This window comes from Dermochelys coriacea, chromosome 6 (assembly GCF_009764565.3).
Source record: "Dermochelys coriacea isolate rDerCor1 chromosome 6, rDerCor1.pri.v4, whole genome shotgun sequence".
In the NCBI taxonomy this organism is placed as follows: domain Eukaryota; kingdom Metazoa; phylum Chordata; order Testudines; family Dermochelyidae; genus Dermochelys; species Dermochelys coriacea.
The window spans coordinates 78,701,864-78,722,305 of NC_050073.1; the positions used below are offsets into that span (position 1 = coordinate 78,701,864).

At 37.9% G+C, this 20,442-nt stretch overlaps 2 protein-coding genes across 18 annotated transcripts in view; one reads left to right on the plus strand and one right to left on the minus strand.

Moving 5' to 3' along the window:
• Positions 1-11,878, plus strand: part of AP4S1 (adaptor related protein complex 4 subunit sigma 1) — a 41,733-nt gene extending 29,855 nt beyond the window's left edge. For all 7 annotated transcript variants that reach the window (XM_043516538.1, XM_043516536.1, XM_038404568.2 and 4 more), the window contains one exon: positions 8,745-11,878. In XM_043516538.1, the coding sequence (XP_043372473.1) occupies positions 8,745-8,873 (129 nt within the window). In that variant the 3' untranslated portion in view covers positions 8,874-11,878. The remainder of the gene's footprint in view (positions 1-8,744) is intronic.
• The window catches only part of HECTD1 (HECT domain E3 ubiquitin protein ligase 1), a 103,483-nt gene continuing 94,652 nt past the window's right edge, over positions 11,612-20,442 (minus strand). For 10 of the 11 annotated variants that reach the window (XM_038404552.1, XM_038404560.2, XM_038404558.2 and 7 more), the window contains 8 exons: positions 18,911-19,112; positions 18,632-18,769; positions 17,278-17,885; positions 15,975-16,053; positions 15,788-15,881; positions 15,038-15,188; positions 13,654-13,798; positions 11,612-12,597 (listed from right to left, as the gene is read on the minus strand). In XM_038404552.1, coding sequence (XP_038260480.1) covers positions 12,460-12,597; positions 13,654-13,798; positions 15,038-15,188; positions 15,788-15,881; positions 15,975-16,053; positions 17,278-17,885; positions 18,632-18,769; positions 18,911-19,112 — 1,555 coding nt within the window. In that variant the 3' untranslated portion in view covers positions 11,612-12,459. Of the gene's footprint in view, positions 12,598-12,738; positions 13,389-13,544; positions 13,799-15,037; positions 15,189-15,787; positions 15,882-15,974; positions 16,054-17,277; positions 17,886-18,631; positions 18,770-18,910; positions 19,113-20,442 lie in introns of those variants that run through there. The other variant, XR_006282066.1, reaches the window with a different exon arrangement.

The window sequence follows — 20,442 nt, forward strand, 5'->3', positions numbered from 1 at the left end:
ATTCGGATTTGCATTTATTTTTATAGCAATTTGAATAGCAGATAAATAGAGAACATTGTAACATTTGGACTACAAGTGCCTTAGTTGTTATTGCAGCGCAAACTATTCCATCAGAATGCCATTTGTAGCATGTAAAATAACAGTCACGGCCAAGGAACAAATCATTTCCGTTGCCAAATAGCCTGAGCTGACTCCAGTTTAATTCAAAATACCTGATGAAGAAATACAATGTGAATGTCTGTAGTAGCAAACTCATATGCAAGATATATCATGTGTTAATGGACTGGGCATCTGGCTAAAGCTTGTGATGATTTCCTGTCTCTGTGGTAATACTGATGTATACAAATCCACATGAATTTGGTTTTAAAAGTGATCATGTCTACTTAATGTTGAAAACAAGATGATAATAAAGAACTGATGATAACATGATCCAACAAACATTTTAAAATTGCAAAGAAAAATAATCAGAATGGTGATTACCACATATTCCAAATATATAATTCACTAAGAGCTCTCCCTTCCGTGAGGTGCTAAGTACCCACACCCTTCCATTGAAGACATTGTTTAATTGAATCCCTAACTCCAAGCAATCTATATATTGGTATAATAGCTACATATGAAAGATAAGGGCAGCACCAATCTGCAGTGCAGAACTCTATAGCTGAGACACATACATTACCTTATATTGCAAAAGCACATTATTAGTAAATGCTGGGAAGTCCTGCTAAATGATCATATTAAAATGTAAAGCATACATTAAAGGTACATTAAGGTTACACATTTAAAATCAAATTGAAAAAAAAAATAAAGAAAAACAAAGTGAAGTTTCCATCTGCAGCGTTAATGCTGTCACACTGCCCGTTTTATATAACAATGGGAACAATAGCACACTTTATTTACATCTTACATCTCTTGCTGCAGTTTTAACAATTTAAATTTGGGGCAAAGAATTAAGTAATCCAATTTAGTACTTGTAATTATTCTTAAATATTGCAAAAGCCCCACAACCTACAAAAGACTCTACCCCAGTCTGAAAAAAGGCAAATTGAAGTTCCTTAGATGTCACCTTCATCCAGGGAAATCAGCCTTGATGGAAGCATGTATCTTGTATCGCAGCCAGATTCTACAATCTGTCTATACCCATTTATCCTGCTGTTCTTTAGCCCCAACTGCTCTCAAATCCACTCTACATATTTGAAAAAAATGGTCAAGGACCAAGAAAACCCAAACTAAGTGCAAAAAAAATTCCCAATAAATTAGCAAACCCACAATTAAATATTAATACTATTTAGAGCACCCAACTAAGATGTTACAGCAATCCCAGCTAAAAGAAGATATGCAACAATCCATAGGAAATCACTATCCTCCAATCTGAACACAAGCAATAACTCCAAGTATTTCCAAGTCTCTGTAGAGATTATATATTGCAAGAGAAAACTTAATTCCTGGTCCCAACTAAAAGCTCGTATGTGTCACACAAATCTGCCCTCCAGCTTCTTAACCAATTAACTACTGAAAGGGAATGGATGTAAAAATCCTGCTGTTTCTGCTACAAAGAACAATATATATTTTACTCTAGGCCAAAAAAACTATGTGAAAGAAAAAGAACCTTCCAAGTTAATGCTAAGGTTTAAGTTGTTTACTGCCCCAAAAGTGTTATCATTTTTAATAATGTAAACTTAACAGGAAAAGTCAGTGTAACTTTCATGAAAAGCAAAGGGCTGGATCCAAGCTTTTCCTACCAAATTTAAAATAAGACAAGTTAAGAGGCAGGCTGTATGAACATATATGTAGTCATATTTTTACCAGTATTTTCCATCAAATTAATGTTTTAATATATTCTCCAAGGCCACATTCCTGAAAACATTTGTGTGTGTGCCTGCTTAACTTTAAGCATAAGTAACCCAATTGCTGATGTCCATGGGATTACTCATGTGCCTAAAGATTTGTGTAAGTAAGTGGTTGCAGGATCACAGCTTTAAACATATTGCACATAGCAACAATGAAAACTATTGGCACTAGTCAATTACAGGGTGATATTTTAGACGACCATGTTATTTTATTAAGTTCTGAGTAGCCATTTGTTTTGAGAGCAACTTTTATATGTAAAGAGGCTAGATAATGGTTGAGACAAGTTTCCACTTTTAGTCTGGGGATTAGTCATTCTGCACATAATTAAGAATCCACATGAAGCAAAGATCATGATATTTCCAGAACTATATTTTAAATATCTTTTTAAAACAACTGCTACCAGATGTGCTGATGGACCATTTAAATGGACAACAGCGTTAATACCTTTGATAATGAAATGTTTCTGTTTAGTGTGTTAATATCTCTGATTTTTTTATATACAGAACCAGAGCTTAAATGGGTTGAATTTTATTAAGCTCTTAAACAGCTGCAGTTCAGATGGCATAGAAGCCACTTTCTGGCTGTGATGAGTCTCTACAAGGATTAAGAAAGTGACAATTGAAAGTGTTATCACAGCAGTTTCTTGTAGACTAGATGCTGTTACGGGTAGGAGTTGTTAAAATTAAGAAAAGTTGTTTTTCTACAGTTTAAATTGACAGAACAAGCTTTATTCTGAACCAGATATTAGCCTCTGAAAAAACAGGTGTTTATGTTCAGGTTTCTGTCTGGATCCCCAGAGAACCAAGAGTCTGGAGATCAATTTCCTGAGTTAAGAAAATAATTGAGTCCCATTGTGATTAGCCTACTGTTTATTTCTGGGACAACTGAAAAACATTGATATAGGGAATTTCCCAACTGAATCCATCAGACACTTTAATGTCCACCAAAGTAGCAGTTTCAAACTTTAAGTTTGGGCAATTTTAAGTAAGCAGGAGGAAAATTATAATATTTACAGTGTTGGTTCAATGAATAGTTTAGGCTCAATGTTTATAAGTATATACTTCAATTTACACTGTAAAAGAATTGGATAAAATGGAAACCTAGTAGTATTAATTTCAAATAATTATCACAATAAGAGAGAAGTCCTCTCCAGGATCATGATGTATTGAAGCAGCTAAAGGCTCTCCCAGCAGACTTTCATCTTGACTGTGATCAGTCAGTTTTCAACCCTCCATCCATAATGTATAATCAGAGGAGGAGCCAACCGTTAGTGCTCTAACATCAGGATCAGACAAATGTTCTGGAATTTACAAGTACAGTCAGTCTCCTACTTAATAGCAGAGATGTAATGATTTTAATATAGCCTCCTGAGGCAAAGATGTTCAGGAAGCATAAATTGCTTTCAGTGACTGAAATTTCCAGGCCAGTAGATAGTCCAGAAGTTACTTAGTAAGAGTGATCATTAGTAATGAAAGTCAATTAATGAGATGTTAGAGGATTATAGGGGTGAGACTCACAAGGGGTCTTGAGCACTTCAATGCCTACCATTTAGGTGCCTTGGCGCCTAGTAGAATTTGCAATCTTGAGTTGGGTGACCAGACTCCCTGCACAACGCCTGGGGAGTTAGGCACCTAAGAATGGGATCCACAAAAGCCAACACATTGAGCAGGGAGGTTCCTACACTAGCCAGTAGGAAATGCGGTGGAGTGGGGCCACTCAATAGGAATTAGAGGCCAGATTCACAAAGGTGTTTAGGCACCTAACTTCCTTTGAAATCAGTGTAAGTTAGGAGCCTGTGGATCAGGGCCTAGATACGCAAGTATGGGCTGAAGGAGGCACCTCCCTCCACTTGGGATTCAGAACCAAACCCTCCTCCTGGAGTTAGATGCTTAAGTCAAGTCAGCCATTTGTCAAGAAAAACTGAGGAGCAGAAGTCTCCCTCCCCATCACCAACCACCTTTAGCCCAATGGTTTAGGGTGCTCACCCAGAATGTGGAGACCAGGAATCAAATTCCCACTCTGCCTGATATAGTGCAGGGACTTGAATTTGGGGTTTTGAGATTGGCAGCCTAAATGACAGATATAAGTACCTAAAGTAGCAATTAGGTGCTTCAGTCCCCCTTGTGAATCCTTCCCTACCTGCAAAAATAGTGAATCTAACCTGTGGTTGAAAATGAATGGCCATGAAGGAAATCTATGTTGTACATCTGTTAGTTAGAGGCAAATTGTCTATCACCTAAGTACTCAAGCTGTGGTCTGCAGATCACTTGCTAGTGTTCCTGGGAAAGCTGGCTGCTCATAAGGTACTGGCTTCTCCTCATTGCCAATTTAGACCACATGCACCCATTCCCCTATCTTCAAATCAAAGAAAACCCTCAGATACTTTAAATGGTGCCACCTTGTGAAGGAGAAAATATTCTCTTTGATAAGTACATTTGCATCCACATCTTGATGCACCAGAATTCAAAGCCAGATGGTGAGCATATCTGCTTATTTCACTGTTGCTGCATGGTAAAGTGATGGGGGGAAGAGGGAAAGCACGATAATTTATTGTACTTACTTCATTTTAGTATGTGTGCCATAAATACTCATGAGACTCCCCCCAGCCCTCTCCCTGCCAGCAGCAGCGAGCTCTGGGGGAGCCCTCCCCAGCACGACACACACCCAAGCCCCCCCCAAGCTGCTGCTCAGGAGGTCCAGCCAAGATAAGCCCCCCACCCTCGGAGTCACGGGGGTGGCTGCCATGCACCTCCTTCCCCGCAGGTGCAGCAGCTGCCTCAGCCTGCTCCCTTGTTGCAAGCAGCAGCCGGTGAGGGAGCACAGCGTGGAGCTGTGGGGGACAGCCATCCGCTTCTCAGGGTAGGCAGGGACACTCCAGGGTGGCAGGTGGGCCCTCAGGGCCCATACAATTCACCTCCCCTACAGGCTAGGATACATGGAGCTCAGCATATATACCGACCTATAATTTATTATGAGCGCTTCAGATCAGCACATTATGGCCCAGATCCCCAAAGGTATTTAGGCTCCTAACTTCCATTGAAATCAGAGAACTTTATATTTTAAAATTAACAAAATTCCCCTTCCCCCCCAGGTTTTTTAAGTCTTTGAATGCATAGCTGAAGTCTTACTAATACAAGGCTTTTACACAGACCTTCATGCGCCATAGAGCAGGAACGTCACTGGAAGTGGCCCTTTAGTAAAGGCTAAGCTGGATTTAGATGTCAAAGGACACACCTTGGCCAGTCTTTCCCCACACTAGTTGATCGGGTAGATTTACTTTCTACTCTTGATGCAGGATTCATCCACAGGTTGGATGATTTACACCCCGTTGTGTAGGTCTCTTGCCATGCAGGAGGGGTGCTGCTGGTGTAGAAGAGCGAGGAGGATGATAGACAGATGTCCCCACAGTGGCCTGGGTATAGTCAGGATGAAATGTCTAAGTGTGTGTATAGAAGGATGTAACTGCAGAGGACCAGCATCATGAGACTTGTAGGAAAGGAAAAATGAGCCAAGATTGCTCATTGTCTAAAGCTGAACGTTTGCCAGGATCAGTATGGGAAAATAAGGTGGGAATAGAATTGCAGAGGAAGCTTGGAGACTTGCCAGAATCAAGGTGTGCAATCTCTTGAATGGTAGCTGCTAGCCAAATTCAGGCTACAGGTGAGACAGCTGCTGGTGGAATGAGGGCTGAGTAGCTGTGGAATGTTGCCTCGCAGGGAGGGGCTAGTACGATACAGGTGGAAAGATGTGACAACACTTCACTCCCTGTAACAAAAATATGCCTCTAGCCGTTAAAGAAAAGGAGTACTTGTGGCACCTTAGAGACTAACAAATTTATTTGAGCGTAAGCTTTCGTGAGCTACAGCTAGCTCACAAAAGCTTACGCTCAAATAAATTTGTTAGTCTCTAAAGGTGCCACAAGTACTCCTTTTCTTTTTTGCGAATACAGACTAACACGGCTGCTACTCTGAAATCTAGCCATTAAGTATGTTTTAGCTTTTTTAAAATGCTAACTTAAAAGGGAAAGTCAATGCCATTAATTTTGAAACAAGCTGAAATTTCTTCTCTAATGCTATCTGGGAGCAAACCTGCTACAAGGCACCGCAGGTTTGGAAAAGGGGGGGGGGTAATATTTCTCAGGTGACATACAAACACTTTTAGAAATTAATCACTGATCTCACTCTGATGTGTGTGTTTTTTTCAGGGAGTGTAATCCAGAGAAACTGGTCTAGAGAGTGCGAGTTGTTTTTCCTGTACCTGGTTTCACTTGGGATATTTTCCCTGTTAAATTTTAGGATCTAGGAGCTGTGTGTGGGTCTTGCTATTTTAAAGATTGGATGAGTTTTTCCCATGACAGTTCTGTCAGACAGTTAAATGACTTGGCTTTGGTACAAAGCTAAAATTTAAAAAGGTTGTAGTGACATTTTAGGACTATTCATGGAAGCTCTGTAGCTTAATATCTGAATTTAACAGGCCCTCCTTCCTACACATACAGCATTGCATCACAGTAGTGATGCTGAATGGGAACTTAAGAATGGCTAATTCTGTTTTCCATAAATTTTCATATTATTGTACTCATGCTGTAACTGTTTCCATACTAAAATATTCCTTGCAAGATAGTGACATTTGTTTGAAAAGTATAATATGGAAAGCCAACTACAACAACTCCTGTAGACTGCAAGCTGCATAGGCTAAATTAAATGCAGAGGTCTAGATTTTAAAGGTATGTAGGTGTTGCTCCACTCGCCTGCAAGACCTAAGTGACTTAGGGCTAGTCTACATTTCTTAGAGTATGCACAATGTGCCTCAAGTGGCACATGACCAGAATTCATCACCGATTTTTGTCTGCTTGGATTATTAGCTTCCCTGGCCTCGGACTGGTAGTGATGGGGAGTGTGATATGAATGCTGCTCTACGCCCTCCTGGTCCACACTGAAAACTTGCATAAGCATAGCTACATCGCTGTGGGGGTGTGAAAAATCCACACCCCAGAGAGACATCACTTTGCCAACGTAATCCCCAGTGTAGGTAGTGCCAGGTAGACAGAAGAATTCTTCCATCGCCCTAGGTACTGCCTCTAGGGGAGGTGAACTAACTACAGCAGCAGAATTTCTCCAATCACTGTAGAGTGTCTACACTGAAGCTGTGCTGCTGTAGCATTTTTAATATAGACATACCCTAAGTAGCTTTGAAAACTTGGGCCAGAACAAGTACACAGACAGTGGAGTTGCACTAGTGTGAATGCAGAGTAATAGAACTAAATCTGACCACCTGTCTTTCTGAGCTCATGCCATACCATCAAACAACATTCGTGGCAAGCAAGTTCCAGGAGGCAATAGTGAAGGTACAAAAAAACCACCATCCCCAAACTGTTGAAAGATGTGTTTGCAAATTGGAATGTGAAGTTTCTTTCTGGCTCCACTGCAATAAACAGAATCCCCAACATACAACCAAGAACTACAAGGAGTGAAGCTGAAACTGTGATTGATCTGTTGAGCAGAGGGAAAAACTGAAGAGCAGCAACAGGTGGGGACAAGGCAGAAGAGAGGTTTAACTTCTTCCCCTGTAGATTGTGCTGAATCATGGAGACAGCCATGATACCAAGTAGTTTTTAATGACAATTTCTATTTAACAGAATAGAGATAAATAGGAAAAGCAGGACATGTTTTACTTAACCCCCACTTTTCCCACATCACATTTGTTCAATGAATACTGGTGTGTATAGAACACTTCTTTGCTGGTATAAAACTTATTTATTTGCCAAGGCCAAAGCACTTAAGATATGTTAATGGAGGAGTTCCATATGGCGCAAAAGGACACACATTTGTATAGCCTCAGATTTTTGCCTTTCAGCTGCCTCATTTCACTAGGCAAATCTTGAAGGTGCTAAGTACATTGTAAAATCATTTTAAAAATGAAACCTTTATTAAATTCTATTCCTTAACAAAGGAGTGTAAATTAATGAAATCACTCTAAGCTATCCTCTGTGTAAATTACAATAGACTAATAGCATATCAGCTTATAAAACTAGACAAGTTTCAAACTTGATTTTTCCATTAGGCCAAATAAGTGGTGTTACGGTGAGGGGGAAAAAGTACAAAATGGTCAGCCTTCAAAATGCTGGTATCAGTCAGAAGTGAAGAGTCTTAAGAATTATCTTCTTTAATGAAAATGCAGAGTACATAGATGTGTTTTTAGGGTATGTCTACACTGCAGCTGAGAGCATGCCTCTCAGCCCGGGCAGCCCTCCCCGCTAGTTCTAACACCACACTAAAACAACTAGCAACATGATTGTTATGTATTGAGATGGCTAGCCTGTGCCACCACCCATACTGCAACATCCACACTGCAACCTCGATGCTAACTCAAGAACAGTTAGTGTGTCTGTCTACACTAGCTAGGAGGGACTCTCCCAGGTGCAATGTAGACATACCCTTAGCATTATTCAGTCACAGTCAAGTTTGTGGTATCTTACTGATTGCATTTGGTATCTGTGGTAAGCAGAAACTATTCTTTCCATAAAATCTGGCAGTGAACTCAGACAAGCCTATCCAAAATATTTGTCCAGATATTAATTGTTCAAATTATGTTACGCTTTCAGTGCCTCATCTTCTCTAATAGAGACAACTGCAGTTATCTGTTCCCACTAACACTTCAACATGTGACTAACACAATAAAAAGGTGAAAAACAATGTGTCTGACATGGGTATTTGTGCTACTAAAATAAATTTAACCTAATCTCAAAGTGTAAATTTACAAATACCCACACTTGTAAGTTTTAATCAGAGAAGAGGGTTGAGAACATTAAATGCTTAAGACAAAGGCATGTAAGATTTTCTTCTGATACTTGTAATACTTGTAAGTAAAAATTACTTAACTTGAAATGTTTCTAGATAATGTTCAACTTGGATAGAGTGCATATAATTTTGGATGAAATGGTGTTAAATGGCTGCATTGTGGAAACCAACAAGAATAGAATTCTTGCACCTCTATTTGTTCTTGACAAAATGGCAGAAAGCTAGAAAGAAACAAGCTTACTGAGAAATGTATTTTACAAAGCATTCTGAAAACTTCACAAACATCCCTACAGCTATTTTCTGAGACTTCCTAAGGTGAAATCTTGCAGTATTTTCAACTGGCTGGAACATACTGAAGCAAAGAAATCCAACGTATATTCCCTCTTCCGTTCTCCTCCAACCCTAGAACAAAGTATGCCATGCCAACGTAAAGGTAAAAATTGGGACTGAGGAGGGACCAACAGGAACTTCTTTTTCAAAGAGGCAAATGTCAGTTGACACAGCACTTGTCTTTCTAAAAAGTAACCATTTTGTTTTAGTATTTGTAATTCTGTTCGGGGAAAAATATTCATGAAGCCTTGTAGGTCTGTGGCTATGCATCTCACGGTATGTTTACATTACAAGCGCTACAGCAGCACAGCTGTAGATACGCTGTTGTACTGTAGACATTTACTACAGCAATGGAAAGGGTTTTTCAGCTGCAGTAGAAAATCCACCTACTTGAGAGGCGGGACCTAGTTGTGTCTACAGTGGAGTTTAGACTTAACAATATTGCACAGCCCTGAGTTATGTAGCTAGGTCAACTTAAGTTTTAGGTATGGACCAGGCTTCACCTCCTTCATTCCAGAAATAAGGGATGGAGAAGATGAGTTAGAAAATATTAGTATAATTCCAAATTTGTTTCAGTTCTTGCTTTAATACTTTATACCATATTATTATTCAAATTTGTTTTCGTAAGTATGCATTGGAACTTCTGTACCGATATGACCAATCTTCTTCTAGGTTCAGTCTTCATAAGGACAGGTTTATCCTATATGCTTTTGTATAGAACCAAGTGTCAAGTTTGTGTTCACTCAAATACTATAGTGATGGCTGTAATAAAGGTTCCTGAATACTATGGCAGTTGTAGCTAAACTATTTGGAAACTTAATTCTATTATGTTAATAAAAGAATCAGAATGGTAAAACAAAGGTTAATTGTTCTTTATCATACCCAAAAGGAAGTTGCTCCTTTAGTAGTTTAATTTTCTTAGTGTAATGTTTTAGTATTTTGCTTATAAACTTGAAAATAAAGGTTCTCCTTTTCACTATGGTATTTTTTCCACTTACACGTCAGTTTCTTGTTGGTAATATCAGTATTCTTTCACATCTGCAGCATCAGTGTAAAGAACTGCCAGCTGGGGAAGCACACAAAATTGTTAGTAATGGGATCACAATCATCACAGCTTTTCTTCCCCCAACCCTCAGTCTACCATTAGATGTTTTTCGTATTATATTCATTACTAGTCCAAGTCTAGAGTAAAATCTACAGAAGAGGTGCCTCAGATTTGTAAGTTTCCTGGTACTGACCAAATGTACCAAAACTAATCTATAAATCTTTAGGAGCAGTAAAAGAGAGCTCAGTGACTGGTCTTTAAGTAAATACTGTGACATGGACAACTGTCCGTCATCTTTCATAAGAGTCCCTAAAGAACTGTCAATTCGTAATTACTTTCATTTTCTAATCACCTAGTACTGTAAACTAGGTTCAGACTGGTATTGAGGTGAAAACCTCGATATTTAAACTATCCATCTTCATTCCCTTTTAGACTATCATATTGAAGGTAGGTCCCATTGGTTCTTACACCAGACATCCATTTGGTAATAGTAAAAGTACAATCAGCTGCATAGAATTTTCATTCTAGCACCCTCCCTGTCAGGCAATTTGACCCTCACTCCTTCCTTACTCCTGTCTCCATGCCACTGATTTTTGTCCTGGACTTGGTGAAAGGAGTTTCCAGGAGGCCTGCTGAACTGTCTCAGTACACCAGTGGCCTGCTCAACCATCTCTGCATGGAAGTTGCCCACACACCAGCTGTGAGCTGGGTTCCTGTGGTCTGCTGTGTGTCTGCCATTTCTTAGAAGAGAGGTGGAGGAGGAGGAAGGGTTGTTCTTAAAAAACTGTCCTTCTGGACCTGAGTGTAGCAGTTTTGAGGAAGAAGCCCGCTAAACCACTGAGGAAACAGTTAAAAAAAACAAAAACAAAAAACACTTCAAAAAAATCCTGTGAAAGCTCTTCTCCAAAAGGGAGCCCTAGAGTCTGCACGTGTGCTAGTTGGAGGCCTAGAATTCTGGGGAGCGCTCTTTGAGAGGCAAGCCCAGGCTCAGAGCACAGATCTGGTCTGTCTGCAGTTGATCTGGAAATGGGAAACACCCCATGCTGAAGACTACTCAATGAAGGGGACTGAGAAATATGCATTTTTCTTACAAGCTTTTGATGGTTTCAAGACACTTCTGTTAAAAGTGTAGTAACATCTTATTTACTTCACCTTTATAAGTAGTCACTGACCACCATAACAAAATTACAATACATGGTTCAATCAAGACAGCCACTGCACCCTCAAAAAACTTTAATCAACTGCATCTTGTGGGGTACAGTCAGTCATTCACCCTGATGCAATATGCAAACTTAGTATCATTCATATCATGTCTGAAAAATACTGAAGCAGCACTGTGCTAGTTCTCAGAAAGTTACACTGCAAAACTCTGAACGCCCTGGCTTAGCCAACAGACACACTAATGAACAGGTCACTTATTTGCCCTTATACCCCAATTTCTATTTTCTTAAACTTAGAAAAATAAGCCACATTTCTTCAAAAGTAATGTTTTCAGAACCCTTATATTTGACCAAATTGAAATAAGATATCTAGTCTATGTACTCATATTTGAGGAGTATGAGAGAAATATTCAGAGGAGACACTTTTGTACGCTGCAAACATTTTAATGATTATTGTTGAGCATACACATTGGAAATTTTTTTATATTTCAAACTGCAACAAGTTAAATAAATGTTTATAATATACAAGGAAAGTACAACCAAAAGTAAAACTTGCTTTAAGTGTGCCTTGCACCAGGAACCAGTGTTTTGTTTTGTTTTTAATAGCTTTATTGTTGAGCTGCACAAACACACTTAAGGATTTGATCTTTATAGCAGGGTATTTAAGAAGTCAAAATATATTCCCAGTTGAAAGGCAAAAAAAAGAAGTTGTGCATGATTATATGCAAAAACAAAAAACAAACACCCCTCCCCCCCCCAAAGAAAAAACAACACTAGAATACTCCAATAGTGCAGGCACCATTTTGAAAAAAAAAGCTTGTGATGCCCATTAACTCTAAGATTTAAGGAAGCAAGTTTTTGACCAGTTATTTTAAAGCCAGCAAAACAGGGATCAGTGATGACAACTGTAGTGTACAAGGTATTAAATGACAAACTTTACACAAATACACTTAGAAATTTATATCAGTGAACACTGAAAATCTGCAGATCTGCTCTTTGGAACAGTCAAAGAGAACCACCTTAATTTCCAGTTGTGCAAGCCCTTGAAGCATCACACGGTGTTCTGTGCCATTTACTTGCTGGCTGTGTAGTTACAGGGATTTGTTTTGTCATTAGCAGCTAACAAACTTTTTTCCATGTGTTCCTAAAGCCTCACAGGTGGAAAAAAGGTAAGGCTTATCAGAGCACAGCGTGGAGATCATATTTTCTGCACACAAACACAAGAGGCTTCACTAATATCAAACAGTTTCTCATGTCCCATGTTGCACAGAGCAATTCAATTGAGATGAAAGCCTTTTTCCATAGTAGCAGCTAGCAGGCGCTCCCTCATAATCTCCTCAGAGGAATACTCAGGCAACTTAAGGTAATGCACACAGGTATTCACAGATGGATAACTTGCATCTGTAGCATCAACCTGAGAATAGGGAAGGATGAATATTATTTATGTACTGCTACAGTTTATTGTATTATACGTACATGATAAAAATACATAGATCCTTTCTCCTCTGTCAAATTTACAATCCACTTCACGCTAGAGTTGGTTGGGAATTTTTTCCACAGATTTTGTTGTTGTTGTGAAATTCCAAATTGCCACAACAACTGAAACTTTTTGCAGGAATGTATCAGTTTCAGTGTAACTGTCTTTGGAAAGGTTTCCCAGGTCCAGGAATTTGTAGTCAAAGAGGGAGGGAGAGAGAGAGAGAGAGAGAGGAACCCACCCCAGAATACCAAATAGCCCAGTGATTACTGTACACATCTGGGATGTGGGAAATCGAGGTTCAAGTTTACTCTAAATCAGGCAAGAGCAAGGACTTGAACCTGAATGTCCCACATATCAGGTGATTTCCTCTCCCACTGGGCTACTGGATACTCTGGAATGGTGCGTTCTCTCTCTCTCTTAATTCTGATGAAAAATTTCAAAAGGTTTCAGTTTTGCCCCAATGTGAAAAGGGAAATTTTTTGAAATCTCTGAAAATTTTCACAAGACGGGAAATCTGTTTCCCACCCAGCTCTACTTCATACGTAAAAACAATGAGATACTAAAGGATGGGGGTATCAACCAAATAAAGGCTAGGAGAGACTGAAGTGTACTTAGTTTACATACACATTTTCTTAGTTCCTTTTTATGAGAATATATAAGAGAGTACAAAGTTGGTGAAGAGTTGAAGTGGAGTTTAGCATTGAAAGGTTAACAGAAAATAGTGAAAAGAAAAGGAGTACTTGTGGCACCTTAGAGACTAACAAATTTATTAGAGCATAAGCTTTCGTGAGCTACAGCTCACTTCATCGGATGCATTTGGTGGAAAAAAAACCCAGACTACAGACTAACACGGCTGCTACTCTGAAACCAGAAAATAGTGAGTGTTGATGAGGAACTATAAGATTAACAGTGTGTTTTATTTAAGTGGCAGATGTAGTTTTTTTGTAAGCAAAAGGCTTAAAGTTCAGAGGTACCCTGAAGAGCCTATACCTTGCGCACAACAGTGAGCCGGGGGTGTAGGTTAGCCAGTCCTCCTGGTGGGAGTGTTGAACAGCCAGTAGTGAACTGGAGAAATGCTTTTCTTTCATCCGAAGACATACCACACAAAACTCTCACAAATCGAAGGAATCCAGGACTAAAAAAAAAAAAATAAAAAAATTAAAAATATATTTCTAAAAGTTTGTGAGGAAGGAAAAAGAATTTTGTAACTTGAGACATTAAAACCAATGTCTTTACACAAACTTAAAGGGAAACTGTTGGTTTAAAATATTCATGCCAATTCATTACTGAATTAAGCAGAAAGCATTTATAAGAAAGAAGAAGATGAAAATGATATTTATTAAAAATTTCTTTGCCAGATGTTACATGGCAAAACCTACAGGAGGACATATCAATTCTCCATGTTACTACTGGAGATGGAAGTAACAGATCTCCATTTATTCCTTATGTATGAATTGGTAGTTAGCTAGAGTTCCAAGCCTGCTCTTAACAGAACCCACACATACTGGGCCTCGTCTCAGTTACACTAAGGACTCTTTAAAATCATTTCACATCACCAGAGTGGTGCAAAGGGGCATTTGTGTAACTGAGAATTCAACCTTCAGTGTTCAAACATACCTACTTCTGTGTTTTCACTTTTTTGGTAACTCAAACAACAACTAAAACATAAGCCTCAGCCTAAAATTTCTCCCCCATGATATCACTGTTTTAAACCCTGGTTCCCTACAAAGAGACACTCCCACCTCCTTTATATCAATGACAGAGTTAATAAACTGCACCCTGACAATGAACTAGCAGTGCATCAGCCAGCATATGCTAGTAAGGTCCTCATACTTGTTCAGAGAATGGGTATACAGATGACCCCTGTTACACAGCATCTTCAGTACTATAACACCAATACACCTAAGAAAAATTAATTTGTATTCTACTCCTGCAAAACCAGCTGTGGGAGCTCACACAACTGCATGGGTTCTTCCTAGCAGCCTTCCTTAATAGAAATAAAAATTGATTCCAGGACAATCCACAAATGAGTTACAATTTAGACACCATATAGGTAAAAATAAAACCAAATTAATGTTATCTCTAAAGGTTTCTGTGGCAAGAAGCCAACATCGGGGTTCTATTAACCTACTCTTCTGAATGTCAATCTCATTTTTCTGTTTTGTCACCACCACCTCAAACTCCTCATCCAGAATTAAGACTATCTATTGGAAAAATACAAAGATTACATCTACTGCCATATGTTTGTTCCACATGGTCTTCACGCTGATCAGCAGTCCCTCCAATTTAGAATCTTCATGTAAGGAATATATGGATGTTATCATTATATGTATTTCTTTAGTGATGCTAAAAACAAGGTTAGACTAATAGGCACCTATCTCGAGTGTAGCCAAGTTTAGGTTCTGTGTAGTTGATGATATCCTCAGCTGCCCAAGATGGTGACTGATTTCCACAAAGAATCATCTGAACTTCCTCATGGCTGAAGGAACTCAGCTTCTCCATTGGGAAGACTCGATTGAAACCATCTTAATTTATAAAGATACAAGTAAAAAAATATAGTCACAAGAATGTATCCAAAATAATTTCAGTTTTTAAACATTTTAATCATTGAACCAGAAGTAATATTTTTAAACTATGGTTCTTTAGCTAAGTCAAATGAAGAAATAGGATTACTACACTTAAAGCAAAAGTTAATAATGGCAGCAGCTTTATTTGTCAACACTACAGTCAGCCTGTCTGCATGAACTGTTTGCTATGCCATAACTCTCATTTTTATTTTTTGTAAAGAGTTAGGTTAGGTTAAATTGAATAAATCATCTATTCTTTTAAACCAGTTGGTGCTTAGTTTAGAATTGGGATGTGTGTGTATATAACTATTTGCTAGCAATAGCATGCACCACAATAGTAAATGACAGAGAGTTTAAAATGTGTTAGTATTTCCGTTTACTATACATATTAACGCTAGTAGTGGTTAGGAATCATAATAATTATTTTTTTACCATATGCAGTTTGTTTTTAAAACAGTGGTTTTGAGTGACATTCTATACCACTACATTAAATCAGGAAATCCTGAATGCCAATATGTCCAGCTAAATGTGCACATAATCTGCTATGGTTAAGTTACCTCTAAATGCATCCATCTGTTTCTGTATGCCTGTCTGCATGCAGAAGTCAAACATTAGCTCCACATACTCCTCTGCATTATCCATAGTTACCATCTATAAAGAAAATATACACATGATATAAAAAAGAGTCAATGATTGCTGAGATGGCATACTGTTAAAATCCTGTAAGGGGGTTTGTTTCCTAACCTCGTCTTCACCATTTGGCTTGAGATCTACAGCTGTAAACCCATATACTCTGGATGATGGGCAGAACTGGAAATTCAGACTGCAAAATAAGAACAGGTTTTAATAGATTATTTAAATCCGTGACTGCTTTTGCAGCAAATATTAGATTTGTTATTATCTAAAAAAGGACAACATCTCATCTTACTACCATGAAAACAGCTTGTGGATCATTTTATATAAGAATGTGACCACTGACACCATATTAGAAAGCAATGCAATAGACATGATTAAAATAGATTTTTTTCAATGGATTTGTGCATTTACACATATAGTCCACTTTTTCCAGTCTGCTTTGACAAGTGTCTAAAGTTTCAAACAGTTAAACATAAAATATCTTTATAATTAAATTTTGAAACCTTTTTTAGTAGGCCATCTTTTAGTTTAAAATCATACAAACAGGAACAAACATTCTCAATATTTCCAGGGATAATATTAGCAGTAGCATGAAGCAACTGAAGTTACTAAACATTTAGGCCCTGATCCTGCAACAGGCTCAGCCTGGATGGACCCCTACGTACTCGTGCAACCTCTCTGAAGTCAGTGGGAATATGTGAGAGTGCAGGGATCTGCCTGTGCTGCACTTGTGGCAGGACTGGAACCTTCATGGACTGAGAATACAGACAAATCCTGCAGCTCTCCAGATTCTTGTTTGTCACTGTTGTGGACTCTGCTTTCACATACACAGCTGTCACTGTAATTTGTAATCATAGAGAACCAGTGTAAACCCAGTGGAGTCTGGGTTCCAAAAGAAAAAAATAAATATAAACAGCATATACTGGGTTTAAAGTTTTTAAATAATAGTAACAACAACAACGGTATTACCAGTTAATGCCATTTAAAGGATGTTTCTAAAATACATCATATATATGCTTGATGTAATAGAATATTTCTATTTTCTTAGTAAAGGGCTTCACAAATTGTATCCAAAGTTATTATTTCATCCACCAATGAAATGCAGCCTATTCTGAGGGTCCACATGGCAAACAATGCATGGTGCACAGCAATCATTTAATATGGTAATCAAAAAACATTTTAAAGCTGCCATTATGCAAGAATTTTAAGGATACAGAATGTAATTAACCAAGCTGAGTTTTGCCAGAAAACCTGTGATAGCACCACTACTTTTAAATAAATATATCACTGTAATCTTCCGAAATGAAACTGAATTTTTTATTTTATGAATGTACATACAGATATTAGTAATTCCACTAAGCAGAACTGTGTGTATAAATGTATGTATAAATATAAAAATGACATCTCTTACCCTAAATCCTCTATGCTAAGCGGAGGCCCGGAACCTGCTGGGTTCTTCAGCATTAATTCCTGTAGTTTTGTGTTCTTTTCATCTTCTGAAAGACCTTTGTTACTTAAAATTTGACGTCTTTTAACTGCAAGGTCTTTAATATCTTTTAAAAATCTGGCTCTATGTGGGTTTACTAATTCAAAGTCCTCCCATGTTAAAATTCCATTAAACCAAGCAGGGGGTTTAGGTTTCGGTGGATCAAGGATAAATTCTGACTTGGAGTCTTCTTCAAAACTTCCTACTGACAGTGAATCATGTCCCTCTTCTGTAGAAGCCTCCGATTGACTTTCAGTACAGTGCAAGTCTCTATCACCCCGTGACTCGTAGATCAATTTACTCATGTTACTTTTAATGTCACCCATACACATGAGTTTAAAGAAAGGTTTAGAAATGGGCAAATCCACCAGTCTGTTATCCTGAATGCATTTAGCCAAGAAAATTCCAAGGAAATGAAAGAGTTTGGTTATTCTTTCAAGTTCATCACTATCTTGTGGGAATGGTGCTGTGAAAAGTCCACATGATCTCTGTACATAGTATCCAGGGGGTTTTAATCCACCTCCAATATCAACCTGGATTTAAGGAAAAAGGGGGAAAATGGTAGCTTTGTGCTAGATGAGTTTAAATATATACACTGTGTTTATATTATTCTATTATTTACCTTCTCAGAAGAAAAACATTTAACAAACAACCCTCAGATGTTTCATTTCAGTTCAAATGTAGATATAACACTCAATATTGTTGTGTGATATTTATTAATACGTAGCAATCCAAATATAGTAAAAGTAAAAGAGCAACCTGAATCTTATGTTGTCTCAGCTTAGATCATCAATGTAACTATACACCCACCCACCCCTACATTAAAAGATAAAGTACGGAAGTCAAGCACTCAATAGTTAGAAAATGCCAGAATGGGGCATGCTAGAGCTCATCAACAACGCTGAGAATTTCTTAACATGGACAAAACAAATGTATTTTTCCTAATTTTGTTCTCTGAAACAGCGGAGCCATTTTAGCTGAAATCTTCCAAAAAAATTCAATCTAAGGTAGACCCCTGGCATAGAAAATTTCAACCTATATGGTTAAAGTTTGGCATAGTTATTAGCAACAACAAAAAAAAAAAAAACCAAAAAACCCAACAGAGTACTGTCATCATGGGAAGTGTCAGGAAACCTTGATAATAAGCAGTACTACCAGGCTTGCCTATAATACTTGGATTCAAGACTTTCAACAGCTGGTGAGAGTACCAGAGAGCTACTTTTATTACCACATAATATTTGTTTTTCTCCGAACAACCACAAGTAAAAATGATCCATACCTGACGTGATTCATCATCTGGAAAATCATCATCACAAAGCCAAGTTCCCAGTTCTGTCCTCTGGAATTCTGCTGCCACCAGTGCATAGAACTCCAATGTAGGTCCCAGGCCTGTTCCTTCTTCTCCTAAAAACTCCACCTGAAATACACAATGAAAGTTAATACTGAAAAGAAATAGCAGAAAAAGAAAAGACTCAATGTTGGTCAGCTAACTATATAATTCATAGCTGCCTTCCATAAAAGTGTTTTAAAACTACTCTGCTAGGGAGACATGTTTTACCTCTAGAACAGACTTTCGGTCTGCATGAATCTGCATGATATTTTCAGCCCATTCCATCAGGGATTCACCTCGTGGAACTTTCACTCTTTCATGTTTGAGGCGTCCAACTCTGAATTCTCCTGGATCATCCCGTCGCACTGTACTTGTGGTCCTTGTCCGTTCAACAGTGGCCTCACGTCTGTTCTGTAGCCATACGATTGCTCTGGTAACAGAAAAAAAATATAAATATTTCTTAAAATTATAAGTTATTGACATATTTCATTCATGGGAATTCTGAGATAAGCAGATGTTCAAGTCATGCTATTAAACCATAAACAACTATGTGATGTATTGATTTGTTGCATTTCTAAACATTTTCAGAGGCAGCTAGAATATTTAGATACACACCTCCTGTTTTATAAAATTCAAATAAGTAATAATTCATTTTGCATTAATATAATGCATCACCCTCAACTTCTGGTGTTAAATGAATAATATAGCAAAACACAACACTGATATATTATACTTGACCTGAGTGCATAACTCCTACTAACTGCAATGGGAGTGAATAAAAGGAAATAATGCTTTGCACTTGCATACATTTGCTGTATATCTGAAGTTCTCAAAGCAGACACTTATTAAATTAAAACTCACATTATGTCCGTGAAATAGAAATATATTATACTGGTCATAAAGACGAGTATTTTAGGTTATATAACCCAATTCTGTAACACATAGACAAGCCAGAAAATGCACAAATAAGGTTGAAACACTGTCATTCACACATGTAGTTAAAAGAAGAAAAAGTAACAACATAGCAGTGTAAAGGACAGAAAAAAATCAAGTAATTTTAGCCATAATTTCCTTAAATTGTTAAAATTTCAGAGGGAAGGTCTCCCTGTTAAGTTTTTTAAGCCCTTACCAATTAAACAAGAACACCTGCAATTACTATTAACACCACCTATACAAAGGCATTGTTTTTAATTCTCTCATACTCTCTGTTATCATCATCAACAACAAACTACTCCCTAATCTACCCACTTGGCTGCTTTTCAATTTTTTCAGGCAAGTCACTGAATATATTTTTTATATAAATATATATATTCCACAGAGCTACTGAGAGGTTTATTTTTTTTTAAGTGCTTTGAGAGCCTCTGTAAGTTGAAAGATATACAAAGTACTAAAAATAAATTGCAGGAATATGCTCTGGAGGATGCCTTTTATATGTAAAGAACATTATAAAACATTTATCTTGTATTATAAACACATGCACATACATGCGGAGATAACAGCCATGTGATATGTTTCACATGCTTGTATAGTTTAAATTTCTCAAACCAGTGCAATTTATCAAAAACCTTATCCATCTAACAAGGATGTATTTCAATATTCCAAATCCCTGAGTAAATTCAAACAGCCACCACATTCATTAGCTGAAGAGAGAACTGTTTCCTCCTTCTCCCTTCAAATTATACCTACCCAAGGCCTAGGATGTTCCTGATTCAGCTTTTCTATATAGCACTGATACAGACCTCAGTGACTCAGGAGCCAAA